Source organism: Octopus bimaculoides, chromosome 5 (genome assembly GCF_046866305.1).
Source record: "Octopus bimaculoides isolate indiv1 chromosome 5, ASM4686630v1, whole genome shotgun sequence".
NCBI classification, from domain to species: domain Eukaryota; kingdom Metazoa; phylum Mollusca; class Cephalopoda; order Octopoda; family Octopodidae; genus Octopus; species Octopus bimaculoides.
The window spans coordinates 21,774,803-21,794,796 of record NC_142932.1 but is presented as its reverse complement, the minus strand read 5'-3'; the positions used below and the strand labels follow the sequence as shown (position 1 = coordinate 21,794,796).

The window sequence follows — 19,994 nt, the reverse complement described above, 5'->3', positions numbered from 1 at the left end:
TATATATATATATACGTATATATATATATACGTATATATATATATACGTATATATATATATATACGTATATATATATATATATGTATATATATATATACGTATATATATATATATGTATATATATATATATATATATATATATATATATATATACATATATATATATATATATATATATACATATATATATATATATATATATATATATATACATATATATATATATATATATACATATATATATATACATATATATATATATATACATATATATATATATACACATATATATATATATATATATATATATATACATATATATATATATACACATATATGTGTGTGTGTGTGTGCATATTTCTACATTTATATGTATGAGTAGCACAGTCTGTAGTGAACATGGTTTTCTATACTTTGTCACTGTCCACTTCCTTCCATCATCTTCATTGTTTAACATCTGTTTTCCATGCTGGCATGGGTTGGATGGTTTGATTAAGGTCTGGAGAGCCAGCAGCTGCTCCAGGCTCCAATCTGATCTGGCAATGTTTCTACAGCTAGATGGTGCTTTTTATGCGCCACTGGCACAGGAGCCAGTCAGGTGGTCCTGGCATCGATCACATTCAGATAGTGCTTTTTACATTCCACTGGCATGGGAGCCAGTCAGGAGACACTGGCATCGACCATGTTCGGGTGATGCATTTTATGTGCCACTGAAACAGGAACCAGTCAGGGGGCACTGGCCACAGCTACGATTTTGGTTTTACTTGACTCAACAGGTCTTCTCAGACATATCATATTGCCTGATGCATCAAGGGTACTCTTAAATGGGCCGGACATACAACATTGGCATCGGCCATGACTGCGATCTCACTTTAGTTGCTGGGTCTTCTCAATCACAGCATATCTCCAATGGTCTCAGTCTCCTGTCATTGCCTCTGTGAGGCTCAATGTTCGAAGGTTATGCTTCACCACCTCATCCCATGTCTTCCTGTTGTTAATAAATATTTTTTGATAATAATAATATCCATTATATAAGGAAAACCTTATAAACAGATTACATTATGATATCATCAGAGATTGTGCAGCACACTTAAATAACTTCTTAGATTTATAATGGGCTTTAAGTAATGTTATGGTATCTGACTGGAACTACTATCAATAACCAATGGAAGAAAACATGGACTGTAATACAAATTCTCATAGCTTTCTGTTTTGATGTAAAAGAATGCTCATGGAATTCTAAATGCTAGTTATATGTCATGCAATTTAAATTTAAATCACACACACATACATATACACTTATGCATATATTTCTATATATGTATGAGTGTATGTGTGTCTGTAAAAAATATATATGTATGCATGTGTGTATATTTATGTTTGTATGCATGTACGTGTGTGTGTATATATATATATATATATATATATATATATATATATATATATATATATTTATATGTATGTAAAGTACTGTTCAAATATAAATTATAAAAGCTTTATTTGTTTTAGTTGTAATTAACTAAGCCATGAGACTTAATTGGTAAGCAGTTTATTACTTTTGATTTAAATCGGAACTGTGAAAAATAGCCATGATTAAAGCACTGTATCACTATCACAGACAGAACCATTTGAAGTCATTAATTGTAAATATTGTAAATGCATATTCTAATTATAGTCTTAGTCACACTTAAATCAACCCACACATTTCCTTCTCCGGATTACAGCATGTATTCAATCCACTACAGCCATCCACTTCAGCCGTCCACTACATCATTCATGAATCTAACAGAGGAGACATTATGGTTTCAACAATACAAAAATACATGTACCATTCTTATCACTGACATCATTAGATTGACCTCATTACCAGCTCAACATATACGAAGCTCAATATCGTTTCCAAGGAATAACAGAATTTTTAGCAAACTGTCTAGTGTACAAAAACCAACAATTCTGCAATTTGCAACTTTCCCGAATGAGGTACAGATTCTAGAATCTGTCCTGTCACTCACTCTTTTCAAACTATACAAACTATACATCTAATCCATGCCAGCATGGAAAATGGATGTTAAATGATGGTGATGATGATGTACATGACCCCCCCCCCCACATACTCCAAACATGTGTGTGCACATGCATGTGCGCACACACACACACACACACAGAGGCAGACAGAGCTTCATAAGCAGCAGACATCAGATTCATACCCTTCCACCAGTTGCACAACTACCCGTTTCTTACATTAGTCACCCAGACACCTGGTTCCAGAATAACAGACTTAGAGTAGCACTTCCTAAAAATCCACTGTCTTCCATAACCAGCCATAATAGAAAACATCAACTGCAACTAGCCATCACACCCAACAATATAAACATACTACACACACACACACACACACACACACACACACACACACATGATGTACCCGGAAGGAAGGAAAATACTGAAAGTTATACACAACCACTCCACAACATTCACAATACACATAGCAGACATGCTAGAGAAAGCAAAACAACATAAATATACGTAAAGCAGTCACAGAAACCATATTTAGCCAATAGAAAGAAAGAACAGTGCCAGACAATGCCTTAGTTCTATCATTTATTATGCCAGCCCTGCCTAGGGCCCTAATCACTCTTCATAATAAACTACAATAAGATACAAAGAACACAAAACAGTGGCACTTAACATTGTAATGGATCTGTACAGACTACCCCTCCCCCAACAGACCACCTACACACAAAACAAAATTATTAAAAAGAAAGACCATCTGGGTATATAAGGTGTCAGCTTATTGCTGCAACACAATTTAATCCTTACTGTCCTTGTGTGTGTGTGTGTGTGTGTGTGTGTGAATGTGTGTGTGTGTGTGTGTGTGTGTGTGTGTGTGTGAATGTGTGTGTGTGTGTGTGTGTGTGTGTGTGTATGCATGCATGTATGATGATTGCTTCATCTTGTCAGATGATAGCCATCTCATGTCCAGCCTGATTGTTCTGATTCATTTTCATTCCTATAGGTGTGCGAATGTGACTTTTCGTGCTACACATCTATTGCTGTAAGTCTTTATAAAATACAAAATGGATCAAGAAATGAAATGATAGTGAGTCATCTGTATGTCATTGGATTTAAGTGGCAAAAACTAGTATGGCACTTTTACCACTCCCTTGGTCACCTTAGTAGGTTCCAGTGATAGTCATTGCAAGATGACTGGTACTGTTTTGACTGCAAGTCTTATATCAGAGTATCTTTCTCTTGGAAGAATTTCCTTCCTCATGGCTTTGTCAAAAATAACAGGTATCTCCTCTACCCTTAGGAAATCTATGTAATCCATAGATGAGACCCTGACAGAGACTTGTTCTGGGTCAGAATAGACCTGGGGGTAATAGCAATTAAGAGGCCATGCCATGCTTGCTACAACTCCAGAACTGGATCTTCACTACTGGATGCAGTTTATATCTAAAAACACATGCACACACACACACACACACACACACACACACACAAACACATGCACACACACACCAGATATTTATACCACCAAGGGTATAAATATGATGCTGTATTGTGGGTACAAGCATGGCTGTGTGTTTAAGAGGTCTTCTTACCAACCACATGGTTTGGGGTTCAGTCCCACTGCATGGTACCTTAGGCAAATATTTTCTACTATAGCCCCATACCAACTAAAGCCTTGTGAATGGTTTTGGTAGATAGCAACTGAAAGTAGCTCCTCATCATGTGTGTGTATGTGTTACCTTGCATGGAAATAAGTGAGGGTTGACAACATGAAGAGCATTTTGCAGTAGAAAACCAGCCTTGTTGAACTCCAACTGACCCATGCAAGCATGGAAAAGTGGACATAAAAACAATGACAATGATAACATAGTGGTAGTCACTCCTTCAGGGCATCATTTAGGAAACCCAAAAGATACTCACATTTTAATTCTCCTCCGTTTACTCTTTCTATATAAATATGCTTTGTTTTGTCTAAATGTAAAAATGTATTGACTATTCAATTCTATGTTGACAGTATATTAAGTTCAATTATAATGAATTTTTAATAAGTCTGTTTTGAATGAAATACTTGATGGGTCATGCTTTCAAAACATACTTATTTCACTGTAGTATATTTATGTTAACTTCAACAATTATATGATTTTTGCTGCAGCCTCAAATATTCTTTCATCTATGCCCTGTCCTCACCCCACTAGAACCTGCATCAAGCACTTTGTCTAACTTTTCCACCCTAGAATTGAATCTTTGTAGAACTCCCTCATTCTTGATATCATCCCCTAAACCACTGAGCTTCAACTGCTTAAACAGAACATTAACCATATTAACTTAGTTATTCCTATTTATTCAGTTTTGGAGGGTCTGGCATTATTTCACTTATCTCCAATTATAAGATTGATAACAAATGTTGCTGTTTTGTTTAGCACCATCACATTGCCAAAAAGTAGGTCTTTGCATTCTCTTGTGCTACAGTTTTGGTTACAATGTGTGCCTGTTCTCTCTAAATTGCTGTTAAGACTTACATAGCTGAAAACAGGTTGCTGTTAATGACCTTACGAGATGTTGGTTATCTTAGCCAAGTTCTTTGAAGTCTTGTAGCATTAATGTTGGGGAAGGGTGAGAAGGTGGTGGAAATTCTCAAGGAATGTATTTCTCGAACCATTTTAGTGCTCAAATATTATTATGGAGTAAATATATTTTGGGAGTAAAAAGAAAACTAATCAAATGTAAATAACTTTGTAAGACCCCCAAAAGGAGCTTGTAAATGAGAAAATCTGCTTCTGGATTGTATTCCAGTTTATTATTGGTAATACCCCAGTCTATATGGCTCTTGTTTCTGACAGCTAGGTGTACTGCAGAAACAGAAGGCAAAGTGTTTTGCCCAGAAACATCAAAAGATCATCTAATTATCTCTGGGTAGGTACCTCAATATGTTTCCCATTTAACCATCTCATCTCTGCAATATTTAGTTGTGAATTTGATTTGGTATATCACAGTATTTAGTTATGTCTCTTTACAGTCACCTCCTATAAAGTTGACTGTAGGTTGTAAGTGTTAGTTTTGGTTCAAGACATATTAAACATGCTAATAACACATAAAAAAATTCCTATATATTGAACCAAAGCCAATACTTGCAACCTACTGTTTTGAAATATTTCCTAATAGTCTTATGCAGCTGAGTATAGCTCCAGACCTGTATTTTAAATAAAAATTCTGGAGAACTTAAATCATATATATATATTACTCCTGCCTCTGACTCTGGTATTTGTCCACCTTTATATTTCAGCTCAGCATGTCTTCTGATAAGCTATTTATTCAGAGCCTTGCCTGTCTTAACTGTCTGGTTATTTATTTACAGATATATTTACTTTGACCTTCATCTGCTCTTATCAAGAAGGAAATTCCCTCTCCCACCTCCCTTTCATTATATTGATACTCCTTATCTGCACTGTTGTGTATGCGTCTCCAAACAACAGTGTGAATAGGAATAATGATTTTATATAGTTACCTCCTGCCCCATTAGAGTTTCAGGGTGTCTATGTTTGGGGTTGGGAGATGGGAAGTTAGGGAGTTGCAGTTTTCATGGCTACTCTGAGGGTATTTATGCTATAGGTGGATTAACTTTATGATTTCTTATGTAGAAGTTATTGTTTTTGTGTGTGTCTTAAGGGGTCAACAGAGTAGAGGTAGGAATAAATGGGATGGCATTGTAACTAAGTAGTATACACACATGATAAAGTATATTGAGTTCAAGGTGGTTAGTTTTAAAGGGTACACCAAGCTGAGGTGGGCTTACATTGGAGTTAATTTATAAGTAGAGTGTACACGAGGATAGAGGTGGGATGGGATCTGTATAGGTGGAGTAGATTATAAGGCAAGGAAAAGTTTTAAATGACGAATCTCGAAGGGTGGTCATAAGATTTATGCTTTGTTGACCTTCCTAACCCTCACCATCACAATACACACTTGCACACATACCACATTGTCACAACATACATCCTGAGATTTATGGAGTTTATACCTATCAAAAACATGCTTAATAGTGGTTCCTATTGGTGGTTCTACCGAAGACTGCTGGGGGATTACTGTAAAGGTTCTGGAAGTATTTCTTCCACTTGTATAATCATTGTTGCAGATTTGTGGCTTTTAGATTCAGCTTATTTGTACTTTCCTTGCCACTAATTTCATTGGCATTTTGCCATTCTAGGGATGATTGCTTGTTTCTTGCTGCATGCACCATCAAATCTATTTTGCTTTCAATATATTTCTGTTATTCGATTTTGTAAGTGTAAGATCTTGCTGAGACTTTTTCTGAATTTAGTGATATTTTTTGCTGAGAGGTTTAGTTAACTTTAAATGAGTAGCAGCATTCTTCAATGAATTGTGCATCTTAGCAAATACTTCCAACTCCTCTGGGACTCAGTGTTTGATTTTAGTTGTGAGAAGAAGACATTCTTCTGCAATATGTTGTTGAGAGAAGACAAGGTTACTATATGTTGCATTTAGAGAATTGATTTCAGTTTCTGCTTGCATTTTCGTTCTGGAGAGTTTGTCACTGTAGTAGATTTTTAAAAAGTACTTGACTACATAACCAACACCATAGTTGGGCACATCCCTGATTATCTGCACATCTGAGATGCAGGATGGAGATGTGATTTTAGTGCAAGTCATTTGAAAGTTGTATTCTCTCATTGCTCTAGAAAGTAAACTTAGACTTTTGGTAAAAAATTACAGAGGGATTATTCTTACAATAAAATGTTGCTGAAACATATACAACCATAACCAAAGCAGGTCTTATGAAGAAACTAAAATGAGTTCAGGAAAAATTGGTCTATTGTTGGAGAGATATTTACAGTCAGAAGAATAATTGAGGAGTCGGTAAAAAAAAATCTACAAGCAATTTTATTGTTGGTTTGAAGAATTCTCGGAAACTTTTGATTATTCATCAAGGCAAAATGGAGCAAATTCTTCTTACACACACTCAAGAAATAGTAGCAACAATAATGACATTTTACAATAACACAAGAAATTTTAACATTTCTTTGACATTAAGTGTTTTGCAAGGTGATATGCTTGCACTATTTCTCTTTTATCCTTTGCACTTTGACAAAATTAAAGAATTTGACTTCACTCTAGCAAAATCCCCTTCCCTTTACTACCCAGTTCCTACATTACTGATTATATTGCTCTCTTTGTAGACTCATCTCAAAAGTTACTATTCTTATGCATAATCTTGAAAATACAGCAGAAGATATTAATCTTTATGTCAAAAACTCAAACACTGAATATTTCTGCTACAATCAGAAGGGATCATAAAGCACAGCCAAACAAAACCTAACATCTGTAGACTCTGTTGTATACATTGGAAGTAACATTGCATCCACACAAATGGGTGTAAAAATTCATTTCATGAAAGCACAGGCTGTTCTTGATTGTCTCAGTGTCATCCAGAAGTCATCACTAATTAAGTAAAGCTTCTTCTATACTCCTGAGAAATCAATACCATTAGATGGATCCACTGCATGAACACTCACCAAAAACTTTGAGGCAAAATTTGATGATGTTTTCTCTCTCATGTTTGTGTCATTCTGAATGTCTTGTGAATAAAAGCTTCTGACCAAACAGGTTCAGCATAGTTAAATTTCTAGGAATAAAAGATTGTTTCCATGATGTAACTAGGAAAAGAGCCCACATTGGTCATCTAAAGATGGTTATGCATAATGGTTGTCTCTTAAGTATCCCTTTTACCTTGTATCATTTTTTCCGTGAGTTGCATCTCTTTTTTGTTTTGGCTTACAGAGTCCATGTTTTCTTCCAGGTTGATTAAAACAGGACCCTTTTTTGTATGTTGTTGGGTATTTGCCTAGTTACCTTATGTATTGCCTAGTTACCTTAAGTATTGCTGAAAAGCTACTCTCTCTCTGATGTCTGGAGAAAGTTGAGTTACCATGGAAGGTAGGAAGTATTTAGTTACCACGGGAACTGGAGCTGTCAATTTAAGGCTTTTGAGAATAAAAGGTTATCTTTGCTACATAGGTGGATTAAGAGAGCTTATAGTTTTAGCATGAAGTGGTTGAGAATGAGGCTCTCTCTGCTATGTCTGTGGAAAGGGGTCTTTAAATACTGAGGGAGCTTATTGTTATAATCTACTGACATCTGGGTATTGATGGTTGTTGTTTAGATCCAGGTGGAGTTGATGTATGATTGATGGCATTTCAGCCATCTTATTTGTTATGTGTATTTCTTTTTTTAAAGCAGTAGGGTGGAATTCAAAGGAATTTAGTTGCTATTTTGAGCTAGGTTGTCTAGAATGATAGAGAGACAGAAGTGTGTGTATGCTGACCTGCAGTCGACACCATTTTTGTAAGCTTTCAAGAAATATTTTTTGCTGTGTGCATTAATATATATATTGGTAGTATTAAATATGTTATAATCATCAAAAATTATCGATAATAATTGCTTCTGATTTAGGACAAGGCCAGCAATTCTTTGAGGGGAAGAGGGTGTTAGATGACACTATCAGCCCATACTAGACTAGTACTTCATTTTATCAACCCTGAAAGGATGAAAGACAAAATTAGGCATTTTTCTGGTGTTCTAATCATTCTATCAATCCATAATAATAATAATAATAATAATAATAATAATAATAAGGCATTTTTCTGGTGTTCTAATCATTCTATCAATCCATAATAATAATAATAATAATAATAATAATAACAACAACAACAACAATTAAATAATAGGGCAGAATATAATTGTAATAGTTAAAAAAATATTTTGTCCATGCTAACTTGCTTTTTTTATTTGTTAAAGATGAAAAAAAAAAAAAGATGATTCTCTGATGTTTCAAACCATTTATGATAAATGTCATCATAATGTTGATAGGAGGAAGGAGTTTGGGGATGGTATAGCAATCACATGATTTGATAGTGTGCAGGATATCTGATAGTATTGATTTATCAACATAACAGTAGACTTGCTATCATTACGAACACCAACAAATGGGTTTGTGGGGAGGGACAGAGCAAGTAGTGGCTGTTGTTGATTTTGAGTGTGTGTTTGTGTGTGTGTGTGTGTGTGTGTGTGTGTGTGTGTGTGTGTGTGAGAGCATGTGTGTGTGTGTTTGTGTTTGTGTCTAGGCAGGAAGTGGTGGACAGTATATCTATGCCTTCATAGGTTGGTCAGCTAGCCATATGGTCATGCCTTACTGGTCATAAACTAGGCAGCATTGAATTGTTCTAGGTCAGCTCAGTAACTGCTTTACTGGGAGACTAGCAAAACTTAGGACTACAGACAGGAATGAATGTGTGAGTAGTCAGTACAGTAAATGATGGTCTTGTGTAAATAACGTGATGAAGGGTTATTTGGGTTAATAAATTCACCAGAGGTTACCTCATCATCATCATCATCATCATCATCATCATCACCATCGTCATCATCTACTTTCCATGCTAGCATGGGTTGAATGGTTTGATAGGATCCAATGAGTTACAAGGCCATGTCATGTTCCAATGTCAGCTTCAGCATAGTTTCTATGGCTGAATACCCTACCTAACACTCATCATTTTGTAGAGTGTATTGCATGCTTTTTTATGCCACTGGTCCTGAGTAACATGAAAGACAGTGAAAGAACAGGGAAAAACAAAAAAGCCCCTGCTACTAAAAAGGAAGTATTTGAGTGGGGAAGGTGGCTTTATCTGGGCTGACAAATTGCCAAAGTGGTTATTTGGGCAAAGTAACCGGGGATTGTCTTAGCAGATAAAAGGAGCAAGGCTTATCTAGAAAAATGTAATGACTGAGACCAGGGTTTATCTGGGCAGATAAAGTAACCTGGGAGTTATATGAGCACGCAATGTGACTGAAGATTATCTGAATAGGCAAAGTGACTGAGGCTTATCTAGAAAGATGGGGTTTATCTAGGTAGGTAAAGTGGGTGAGGACTGCCTGGTCTGGCAAAGCAGACAACAGTGTCACTTGGTCATACAAAATGAACAAAGGGTTTTGTCAGGGCAAAGCGAAGAGATTGAGTTATTATGTGGGCAGATAAATATGTGGTAAAATATACTTAAAAATCAGATATTGACTGAAAATCCAAGAAATACCAATATATACTAAGTTGATACTCATTATCAATAATTCAAAGGCAATTTTGAAAATTCTTTGAAATCTCCTCAAAAATGTGATCATAGATAGTTGAGTGAAAAAGATACCAGTCAGCCTTCTGAGAGAGGTTGTTGGTTCATATCCTGTCAGTGGCACTCGTTATGTTCATGATTGAAGCACTTCACTTCAGAATAACTGAATCCATCTTGTTGCTCTGAGTAGCAATACTGTTAGCTTACGGTTCTGAATTCAACTCATGTGGATATATAGCTTGCAGGGAAATGGTATCTGCCAGTTTGACCCTTTAGCATTCAGATTACTCTGTCAAATGCTCTACTTACTTATTCACATTGCTTTGAATTAACCATGCATTATCTTGTAGCTAAGACATTTTCATGATGTAATTATTTAGGTTTAGAAAGACATTGTAGGTTAGGTGTGAGAGGCTAGATCTGGCCAGTTTTAACATAAAATTGGTAGAATATTTAGGGCGGATATGGCCGGTTTGAATGCTAAGGGGTTAACGGAAGAAGGAGTTTTTTTAGTGGTGACTATATAACTTGGCATGTTAAGAAACATAATTGCTCATCATGTTAGAGGATTAATCAGCTCATATAAAATAAAGAGATCATGATATGATTGTCAAAGATATTACAGCACTAGAAGTAGGTATGTCTTTGTAGTGCAGCATATTGCCACAATATTGTATATCTTGATTTACAGTGGAGTTATACTGTGAAAATATCTAATAGCTAGCTTCCTTCGTGGAATATGTCACCAGGGTATGCTTAACAGTTTAGCGTTTTGTCAAAGTGTAAGATAACTGAGAATGTAGCCTCACCTAACAATTAATACAATGATAACAAAAGGATAAAGATCCTTCTTGAGTCATATAGACTCATAGGGCTGGTTTTCATGATGTATATATTCCCCATTTGGACAGGACACCGATCTGTCACAGGGTTACTCATTTTTGCCTGCTGAATGAACTGGAGCAACATGAAATGAAGTGTTTATAATGATGTCATATTAACTATCAGCATGGTGAAATGTTAAACCAATGATAATAACACTCAGACTTTGTTTGTCTTTTTCAGATTGTGGATCAAAGGAGGTCCTTCAAAATAGAACTGGAAACATATCATTTGCCAAAATCTCCAGTGGTCCTCAAAAGAAATTGTGCCAATACATTTGGTTTATACGGGCACCCCAGAATGGAATAGTTACAATAAAGTAAGCAGCTATTTATATCTTTCTTCCTTGACTAGTTGATGTTCATTTTCTGGTTGCTTGACTATGTCCTTCTGTCTTGTTCAAAGAGTTGTTTTATTCATTTTTTTCCATGTTCTCTCTCACAATCTTTTGGCTAGGCTGGACTTCAGGTTTCCTTCATCCACTTTTTGCTTGCAGACTGTAGATATTAATGCTGCACATCAGCCATGTCTGTCTGAGAGGGCCTATACAAAGTTATGGGCACTGTCCTGCCTCTCCTAACTACCTTATAACACAATTTAATGTACAGCACTGCTTCACATGTTAGTGAAGGTGCTCCTCTCTTACTCTGTCTGTCTCTCCCTCTGTCTGTCTGTCTGTCTCTTTTCAAAATAAATCTTTAGTCTGATGAAGTGAAGCAGTGCTCCAAGCTCTTAAAAGTCCACCAAGCAAAGAAAATATAGTTAATGTTGAAATTGAATTTCATGAGTTCTAATAAAGTTGGATAGCGGTTGCAATTTTGGCTGGTTATACTTGAGATTGCTCCAATCTGGCCAGCCCCAAGGAAAAACTAAGCTAACTGTCTGGATGTTTTGCGTTCTTATCCCATATTTTGTATTCCTTTTTATATACATATGGCAGCGTACGTACACGTTGGTCTCTTATATGTAAGTACATCTATATATATATAAATTTTGTAAGACTCTTGTATTCTTTCATTCTTTCTTTCTTTCTATCAGCCTCTTCACATTTACTTCGTTCTTTCCACTCTTCTTTCTTGCGTTCCTCCTCTCTCACATTTCCTGGCTTTCTCTTCATTTTCACTTTCCCTCCTCTTTCATTTCACTCTGTCCCTTTTCTTTGTGTCTGTGTTTGTCCCCCCACCATCACTTGACAACGGATGTTGCTGTGTTTACATCCCTGTAACTTAGCAGTTCAGCAAAAGAGACCGATAGAATAAGTACTAGGCTTACAAAGAATAAGTCCTGGGGCCGCAATCACATGACTGAGACAAGTAAAAAAAAAATAAAAGAATACACAAGGTTTTCATGACGAAACCATTTTAAAAAAACTTTTTCTACTTATTTTTTACTGCTAACCAGATCAATATCAAATATTAAATATTTTTGTTAGATTTGTCATTGTTGCCATAAATAAAAAAATCAATAACATTAAATATATATATATATATATATATATATATATATATATATATATATGCATACTGATTTGTTTTATTTGTGAAAAATCAAATTTAATAGGCATTTAAAATTACGTAATAATATCTTAAGTATAATACGCATTTAAAAATGATGTGCATTTGTTAAGGTCGTCAGTATGGCATTTCAGTGATAGTTACTGGTGTAGGTACATACATACTTTGCAACAAAAGTTGTCGGAGCAAATTTCTGCACACACCCACAACAAATAATTGAAGTCAACATTGATTAGTGGTAAGGCCAAAATTAAAAATAACATTTGCATATTTTACTTCATCAGCTTCTCCTTTACATCAAACTGATTGATAAACTTCCTATTCTCCCACAACCTGCCTGAAAGGTCTCTCTCTTTTTTTTTTTCTTTTTATTTGTTTCAGTCATTGAACTGTGGCCATACTGGGGCATCACCTTGAAGGGTTTTTAATCAGATGTTATTCTGTTGGTCTCCTATGTCGAACAGTTATATTACAAGGATGTAAACAAACCATGGTTGTCAAGCAGTGGGACTGAAGCACATAGACAGGCACACACACATACACACACACACACACACACACACACACACACACACACACACACACACACACACACACACACGAACACACGGCATGCTTTTTCAGTTTCTGTCTACCAAATCCACTCACAAGACTTTAGTCAGCCTGGGGCTGTAGAAGAAGACACTTGCCTAAGGTGCTATGCAGTGGAACTGAACCTGGAACCATGTGTTTGGAAAGCTAATTTCTTACCATACAACCACATCTGAGGACAGGGTTTAGTAAAAAAAAAAAAAAACCCTGATGTATGCCATATTTATTTTGTTTTATATCTCCTAGTGTAGTTAAGATGTCGGCCTGCTCAACCGAGAGTCTTTAAATCATCATCCCCTTTCACTGGTTTTGAACAATACCTATCTATAACCAAGATACTTAACACTTGTGGTTCAATTTATCTATCTGTAAACAGGGGCTGTGGGTGGCCACAACCTCCTACTTATGGGGTGTATGGGATGACTTGTGTTATTGACAAATCTTTAGTTAACTTGCAGTAATGAGTTCAGATCCTTGCAAGTATATTTTGGAGGGAGTTGAGCTCCATGAATAGTTAAACCTAAAATACACTTAAATACCAACTACCTAAAGATGAAGCTTCACTGATACCCCAGTAACTTCCTGCTTGGTATTTTTTTTTTATTGCTTGTTTCAGTCATTAGACTGTGGCCATGCTGGGGGACTGCCATAAAAAATTTTTTAGCTGAACAAATTGACCTCAGTACTTATTTTTTTAATGTTTTTAAGCCTGATACTTATTTTATCCATCTGTTTTGCTGAACTGCTAAGTTACAGCGACATAAATACACCAACACCAGTTGTCAAGCAGTGGTGAGTGACAAACACAGACATAGAAACATACACACACACACATGTATGTATGTGTGTGTGTGTGTGTGTGTGTATATATATATATATATATATATATATATATATATATATATATATAGATAAAACTTCCTTGGAAAAGGATGCGTGGCATTCGATCATATAATAATATAAATAATATATAAATATATGCATATATCCATACATATATGTACATACCTACATCTATATGTATACATACATGATGCATCTATGTATACATATAGATGTAGGTATGTACATATATGTATGGATATATGCATATATTTATATATTATTTATATTATGCACACACACGCATACATATACATACATACACACGACAGACTTCTTTCAGTTTCTGTCTACCAAATACACTCACAAGGCTTTGGTCATCCTGAGGCTATAGTAGAAGACACTTGCCCAAGGTGTTATGCAGTGGGACTGAACCCAGAACCATATGGTTGAGAAGTAAGCTTCTTACGCACAGCCACAGCTGTGTCTGTTAAGAATATAGTTGGTAAGTCAAGAATAAGTTGGTAATTAACTTCATCAAATGTAGATCATAAAAATTTCTTTCTCTTCTGGAGCGTAAAGTAAATTTTTATTTAATTTTGTTAATGTGTTTCTTCTGGTTCCTTTATATTTTTATTTATTTATTAACTGAATTTTGAAATATTTCTCAACTTTCGCCACTTCCAGTTTATTATATCTGAATACCAGTTCCAGTAAAAATGAGCCGTGTGAAAATGCTTACCTAGAATTCGACCCATTACCACACAAGAGATTCTGTGGTAATGGAGCGAACACTTACATATCTCAAAGGGACCACGTGATTGTACGATATGTTATTAATGGCACTTGGCGACCAGGATATGGCTTTGTACTGGAATATATTACAGGTATGGTATATTTTTGTCTTTCTATTTACCTTTCTATAACATCAAATTGGTACACCTTTATCCTTTATACTGGAGTATACACCATGGAGTTAAACCCAAGTCTGATAAATCTTTTCTTTTACAAGAGTAAAATTGAATCCAATACTTGATTGGTTATTTTGTCTATTGGAACAGATCAAATAACTAAGTCAGCTTCAGCATGATCTAACCCATTAGCACTTAAAGTAGCTATATCCTGCCCAAATATTCTTCTTGTTTTATGTTCTCACCAGCTAGATCCTGTTTTCCACACCTGCATTACAATGTCATTCTAAAGATAGACTATTACATCATCGAAGTATTGAAGGTCTGCGATAATGCATGACTAATTCTAAACAATGTGAATAAATGGTATTACATGTGACTGAGAAATCTTAATACTAAAGGGTTAAACTGAAGAATGTTGGAAGATGAAATTATATAATTGCAATTATATGAAATCTGATTAATAAGTATCTGGACTGTTGCTATAGTAATGAAGCTAAAGCATGCAAAGTGAAGCTGCTTGGCACAGATCAATCTTGAACCCTGTTGTGCATGTGCAATAAGGTTTAACATTCTATCTCACTTCTGCTGTTTACAGCAGTTCTTGGAAGGAAGGTGTGTAGTGTGTGATCATTGCATTGACCATGACAGAAAGTTGTCGTGGTGTTTCATGGTGATACCTGCTCAGAGGCCTATGCAAAGTTGCAGAAAGTGTGTGGAGAGGAGTGTATGAGTCACACACAAGTGTACGAGTGGTTCAGACATTTCCAAGATGGCTGAAAAAATGTCAATATTGACGAATGTTCTGGAAGACCCACAGCCAGCAGAGCTGAGAAAAACATTGCAAATGTGCATGCTGCTATGAGGGGAAATCATTGAATCACCCTCCGTGAGTTATCAGAGGATGGGCAGATTAGTTACGGTTCAGTTCAGTCCATTATCACTGAAGATTTGGGTGTGAGACACGTGTCTGCCAAGTTTGTGCCAAAACTGCTTTCAGCTGACCAAAAAGACATTCGGGTTTCAGTTGCACAAGATCTTTTTGATCGTGTCAAGAACAATGAAAACTTTTTGAAAACTATGCTTAGGGCACTGAGCAGGTATTGCCAAGCTTTTGGCAAATTTTGATGCAGATTCTCTGCTCATTTTTCTCTGTCATGTCAATGTAACAATCACACACTACACACCTTCCTTCCAAGCACTGCTGTAAACAGCAGAAGTGAGCTAGAATGTTAAAACTTAGTGCGCATGCACAACAGCGTTCAAGGTCAATCTATGTCAAGCAGCTTCACTCTGCGTGCTTCAGCTTCATTACTAAGGTAACAATCTGGATACTTATTGATCAGACCACTTATAATATTTGCAATTGCATGCAAGTTCAATCATGAACTATACAATGGCTGGGCATAATTTCACAGAAGATTGTAAATGACCAACATTGCTTCTGTGATAGCAATTGTCATTTACAACTGGTGCATGATGCTAAGACAAGGAAACACGAACATGATCACACATAGAAGACAAGGTTCTTTCAGTTTCTGTCTTACCAAATCCACTCACAAGGCTTAGGTTGGCCCTGGGCTATAGCAGAAGATACTTGCTCAAGTTCCTGCATAGTGGGACTGAACCCAGAGCCATGTAGTTGCCAAGTGTATTTGTTAACAAATATTCTCTTAGAATACACCTTGTACATACATACATACATACATACATACATACATACATACATACATACATACATACATACATACATACATACGTATGTATGTACGTACGTACGTACGTACATGCATACATAAAACTTTCCAGAAGTTTATCATTTAAGTATATATGAGCATGTCTAGATATGCAGCTATATGCATGAGAATACATACATAAACCAAAACACACACATCTTCACATATACATGTATTCATGCATGCACATGCATGTGCATGCACACACACACACACACACACTGATACAGATTTATATAATTCAAGAAGGAAAAATATATTAAAAGCTAATTAAAAAAAGAGCAAATTAAAACATAGAACCAATCCTGACTCTATTAGGGACCATATTCTCACTTGTTGCTAGTGAGGACTATTCCCACACTTGTTCTTTCTATTTTGTGCTACATTCCATTTTGTTGCCAGTGGTAGTTATCTTAATCTTTGATCTCATTTCAGGCCATGTTCCTGCACATCGACCGTGTGCTAGAGATGAATTCCGTTGCCAGAATGGGAAATGTATTTTAGGAAAATGGCGGTGTAACAACAAAGATGAATGTGGTGATGGTAGTGATGAAAAAGGTTGCCGAGGTAAGTAGTATGGCAACCTAAAGGCTGTGTAATAAGTTACATTTAGATTAGACACTAGGTCACTCTACCTATAAAGAGGACTTGTATGGTATGTTCTTTAGGTTTTTATACCTGATTTACAAAATTTTTCTTCAAATATGATTGCTTTAGAAATTCTTGATAATGATGTCTTTTTTCAAGATATAACATAAAGACCCCTTTGTTGTAATGCTGCATTGTTGTTATAAGTCAATAGTTGTAACACTGAAGCTGTTACAGTTTCTTGTAACTCTGCATTGCTGTATTACAACATTCTTTTGAAACACTACAGCTGTTAGTCCCCTGGACTGTTACCATATCCCTGTACCATGAACATACTCCTATTACAGTTACCTATTGTAGGGCCACACTCCTGTTATAGTCCCCTACACCAAGTTTACACTGCTGTTACTGTCCCTGTGCCAAGGTCACACTCTCCTTTCAGTCACTTGTACCAGGAATATGTCCTACAACCACACTCCTGTTACAGTTCTTATGCCAAGATCACTCTTACTGTCGCCCATACTCCTGCTATAGTCACCTGTATCCAAAACACAAAGTATAATGAACCAAAGAAACAATCAGTAAAAAAACATATCCTATTCTCAACTCTGCTTTATTTAAAAATTTTTATGTCAGTTTTTTTTTTTATGTGTTTTCTATTTTCGCTTTCATATTATTTTCATTTTCTCCCTACTTTTATTTACCTCAGTTGCCTGTAATGTTTTCTCTGCAGGTTTAACAGTTATCTTTGAAACCACGACTTGCTATGTTCCAAAAATCATTTAGTTGAAACAGGAAACCTTAGAAATTTAGATAGAAATTTTTGGTTCCATTTCCCTACAAATGTAGATCTGTTGGGGTTCATAATATAAATATCAATTATTTATTAGGATTTCTTTATTAAACTAAATTCCTGCCTCTAATTCAATAAGCATGCACCAAGTCAAAAGAAGTAGGTGTTTCTTATATTTTTGGTTTGCATGTTGAAAATACTTCATGGTAATTCACTGATGACTCAACTCACTAGATTTAGTTCAGCTCTGATTACCTGTTTTCAGTATATTATTAATACACATTTTACCAACCCACTGGAATTGAAAGTAGTTGAATTCAAAATTGTAAACTTTCAAATACTTCTCTGAATATACAGACTAAGTAACCAGTGTTTTCCATGACTGACATTGTGCTTTGTTTTTATTCTAAATTCTGGAGCTTCGTGTTAAGAAGCCTTACTTTTATGAGCATAATCCCATTTAATCATGTCAGCTAGTGTTGGCATGAATAAATAATGTTTGAAGCATGCTACAACATCAGAAACGAACTCCATAAAGATTTGATTTTCTATATTGGCAGGTTTGGCAACGTCTATAGAAGAGAACTTCTAAAAATTAGGACTTGATATATGTTGTCACATTATTCAAAATTATCAGAATATCTCTTTGAGTGAGGGACTGTCATTGTAGTGGAGACCCAGTCAACACTTACTCTACTTTGGAAGATCTGGGTGAGAGATGTAGCTAATCAAATAGGTATTTTACTGGTATTCTCGTTAGGGCTGGCCTATATTTGTGGTGCTTGCTGTGCTTGAAATATGATATCCTTTCCAAAGACAACTTATTGAATTGGATTTAGCTGTTATATTGAGTAAATCAAGAGCCTAAATAGATAAGTTCCTCTAATGGTTCATGCAGATACCATTCTAAAGAAAGAAATAAGTTTGTTGATGAAAATTTAGCTGTCTACATAGAAGTTCTCTTCCTGGTTCAAGCTTGACAGAAGTTCTGGTTGTTGTATTAGCTTGTCATGTGACCATTTGACATTTGCTCCCAATACCTTATTAGAAAGCTCTTCCAATAGCTGCTTTAGTTAACACATCACATGATTAACATAAAAGCTCTCCACTGGCTACTGTAATTAACAGGTGAAGCAACTAAAGTAGAAGCATTCCTGTAGACACAACCTTGCTACAGCTTAGCTGAGTTGCTTCCATTAGCTACAAGTGTCACTGTATTGATTGTTAATTCTGCCTTCTGCCTTCTAGAGATAAACACCACCCCACCACGGATATTGCTGTGTAATCCCGAGTTAAGATGTCGATCTTGGAAAACCTTCAAAGTGATATGTCTTCATCGATCTCAAATATGCGATGGTGTTCATGATTGCGTAGACATGACTGATGAGAAAAACTGTGCCATGGGTATATTTTATTCTCCTCACTTTCTACTTTCTCTCCTCCACTGCCTCTCACTCTCTTCTTCACATATCCTTCCCTCTACAATTCTTTTGCATTTAAGTAGAAGGATTTGCACAGAGCCACAGCTGGATCATGCTTGTAATTGAGGTTGGTTCATGTCAGTAGCAGGAGTTGGCTCGCATTAATAGTAAGAGCTGGGTCGTATCAGTAGCAAGGCTTGAGCTCATCAATAGCAAGGGCTGGATAATATTGATAGCAAGAGCTAGATCATATTGATAGCAGGGGCTGGATCGCATCAATAACATGGGTTGGGTCCTCTCAATAGCAGAGGCTGGGTCACATCATTAACATGGACTGGCTTGTGTCAGTTGTTTCAGGCTTGGCTTCTGGGAGAAATCTTTCAAAGCAGAACAAGGTTGCCTTTGATCTTACATGGAAGGGCATGGGTCCTTCAAATTCATGGGTTTCCTTCTTGGATCCCCAGGCCCAGGACCACTGTCTCAACTGAACCCCACTTGCTTCTCATAGGCCCTGAAGCAGTTTGAGAGTAATAGTACTAGTCCACAAGAGGAAACTAGTCATGGTGATATATAGTATTCATAACAGA

At 36.0% G+C, this 19,994-nt stretch overlaps 1 protein-coding gene across 4 annotated transcripts in view; it reads left to right on the top strand.

The window, feature by feature from the left end:
• The window catches only part of LOC106881102 (uncharacterized), an 84,530-nt gene that overhangs the window by 46,124 nt on the left and 18,412 nt on the right, over nt 1–19,994 (top strand). For 2 of the 4 annotated variants that reach the window (XM_014931332.3, XM_014931331.3), the window contains exons 3-6: nt 11,215–11,350; nt 14,646–14,845; nt 17,041–17,172; nt 19,235–19,390. In XM_014931332.3, the coding sequence (XP_014786818.1) occupies nt 11,215–11,350; nt 14,646–14,845; nt 17,041–17,172; nt 19,235–19,390 (624 nt within the window). The remainder of the gene's footprint in view (nt 1–11,214; nt 11,351–14,645; nt 14,846–17,040; nt 17,173–19,234; nt 19,391–19,994) is intronic. The other 2 variants (XM_052967893.2, XM_014931333.3) reach the window with 1 other exon arrangement.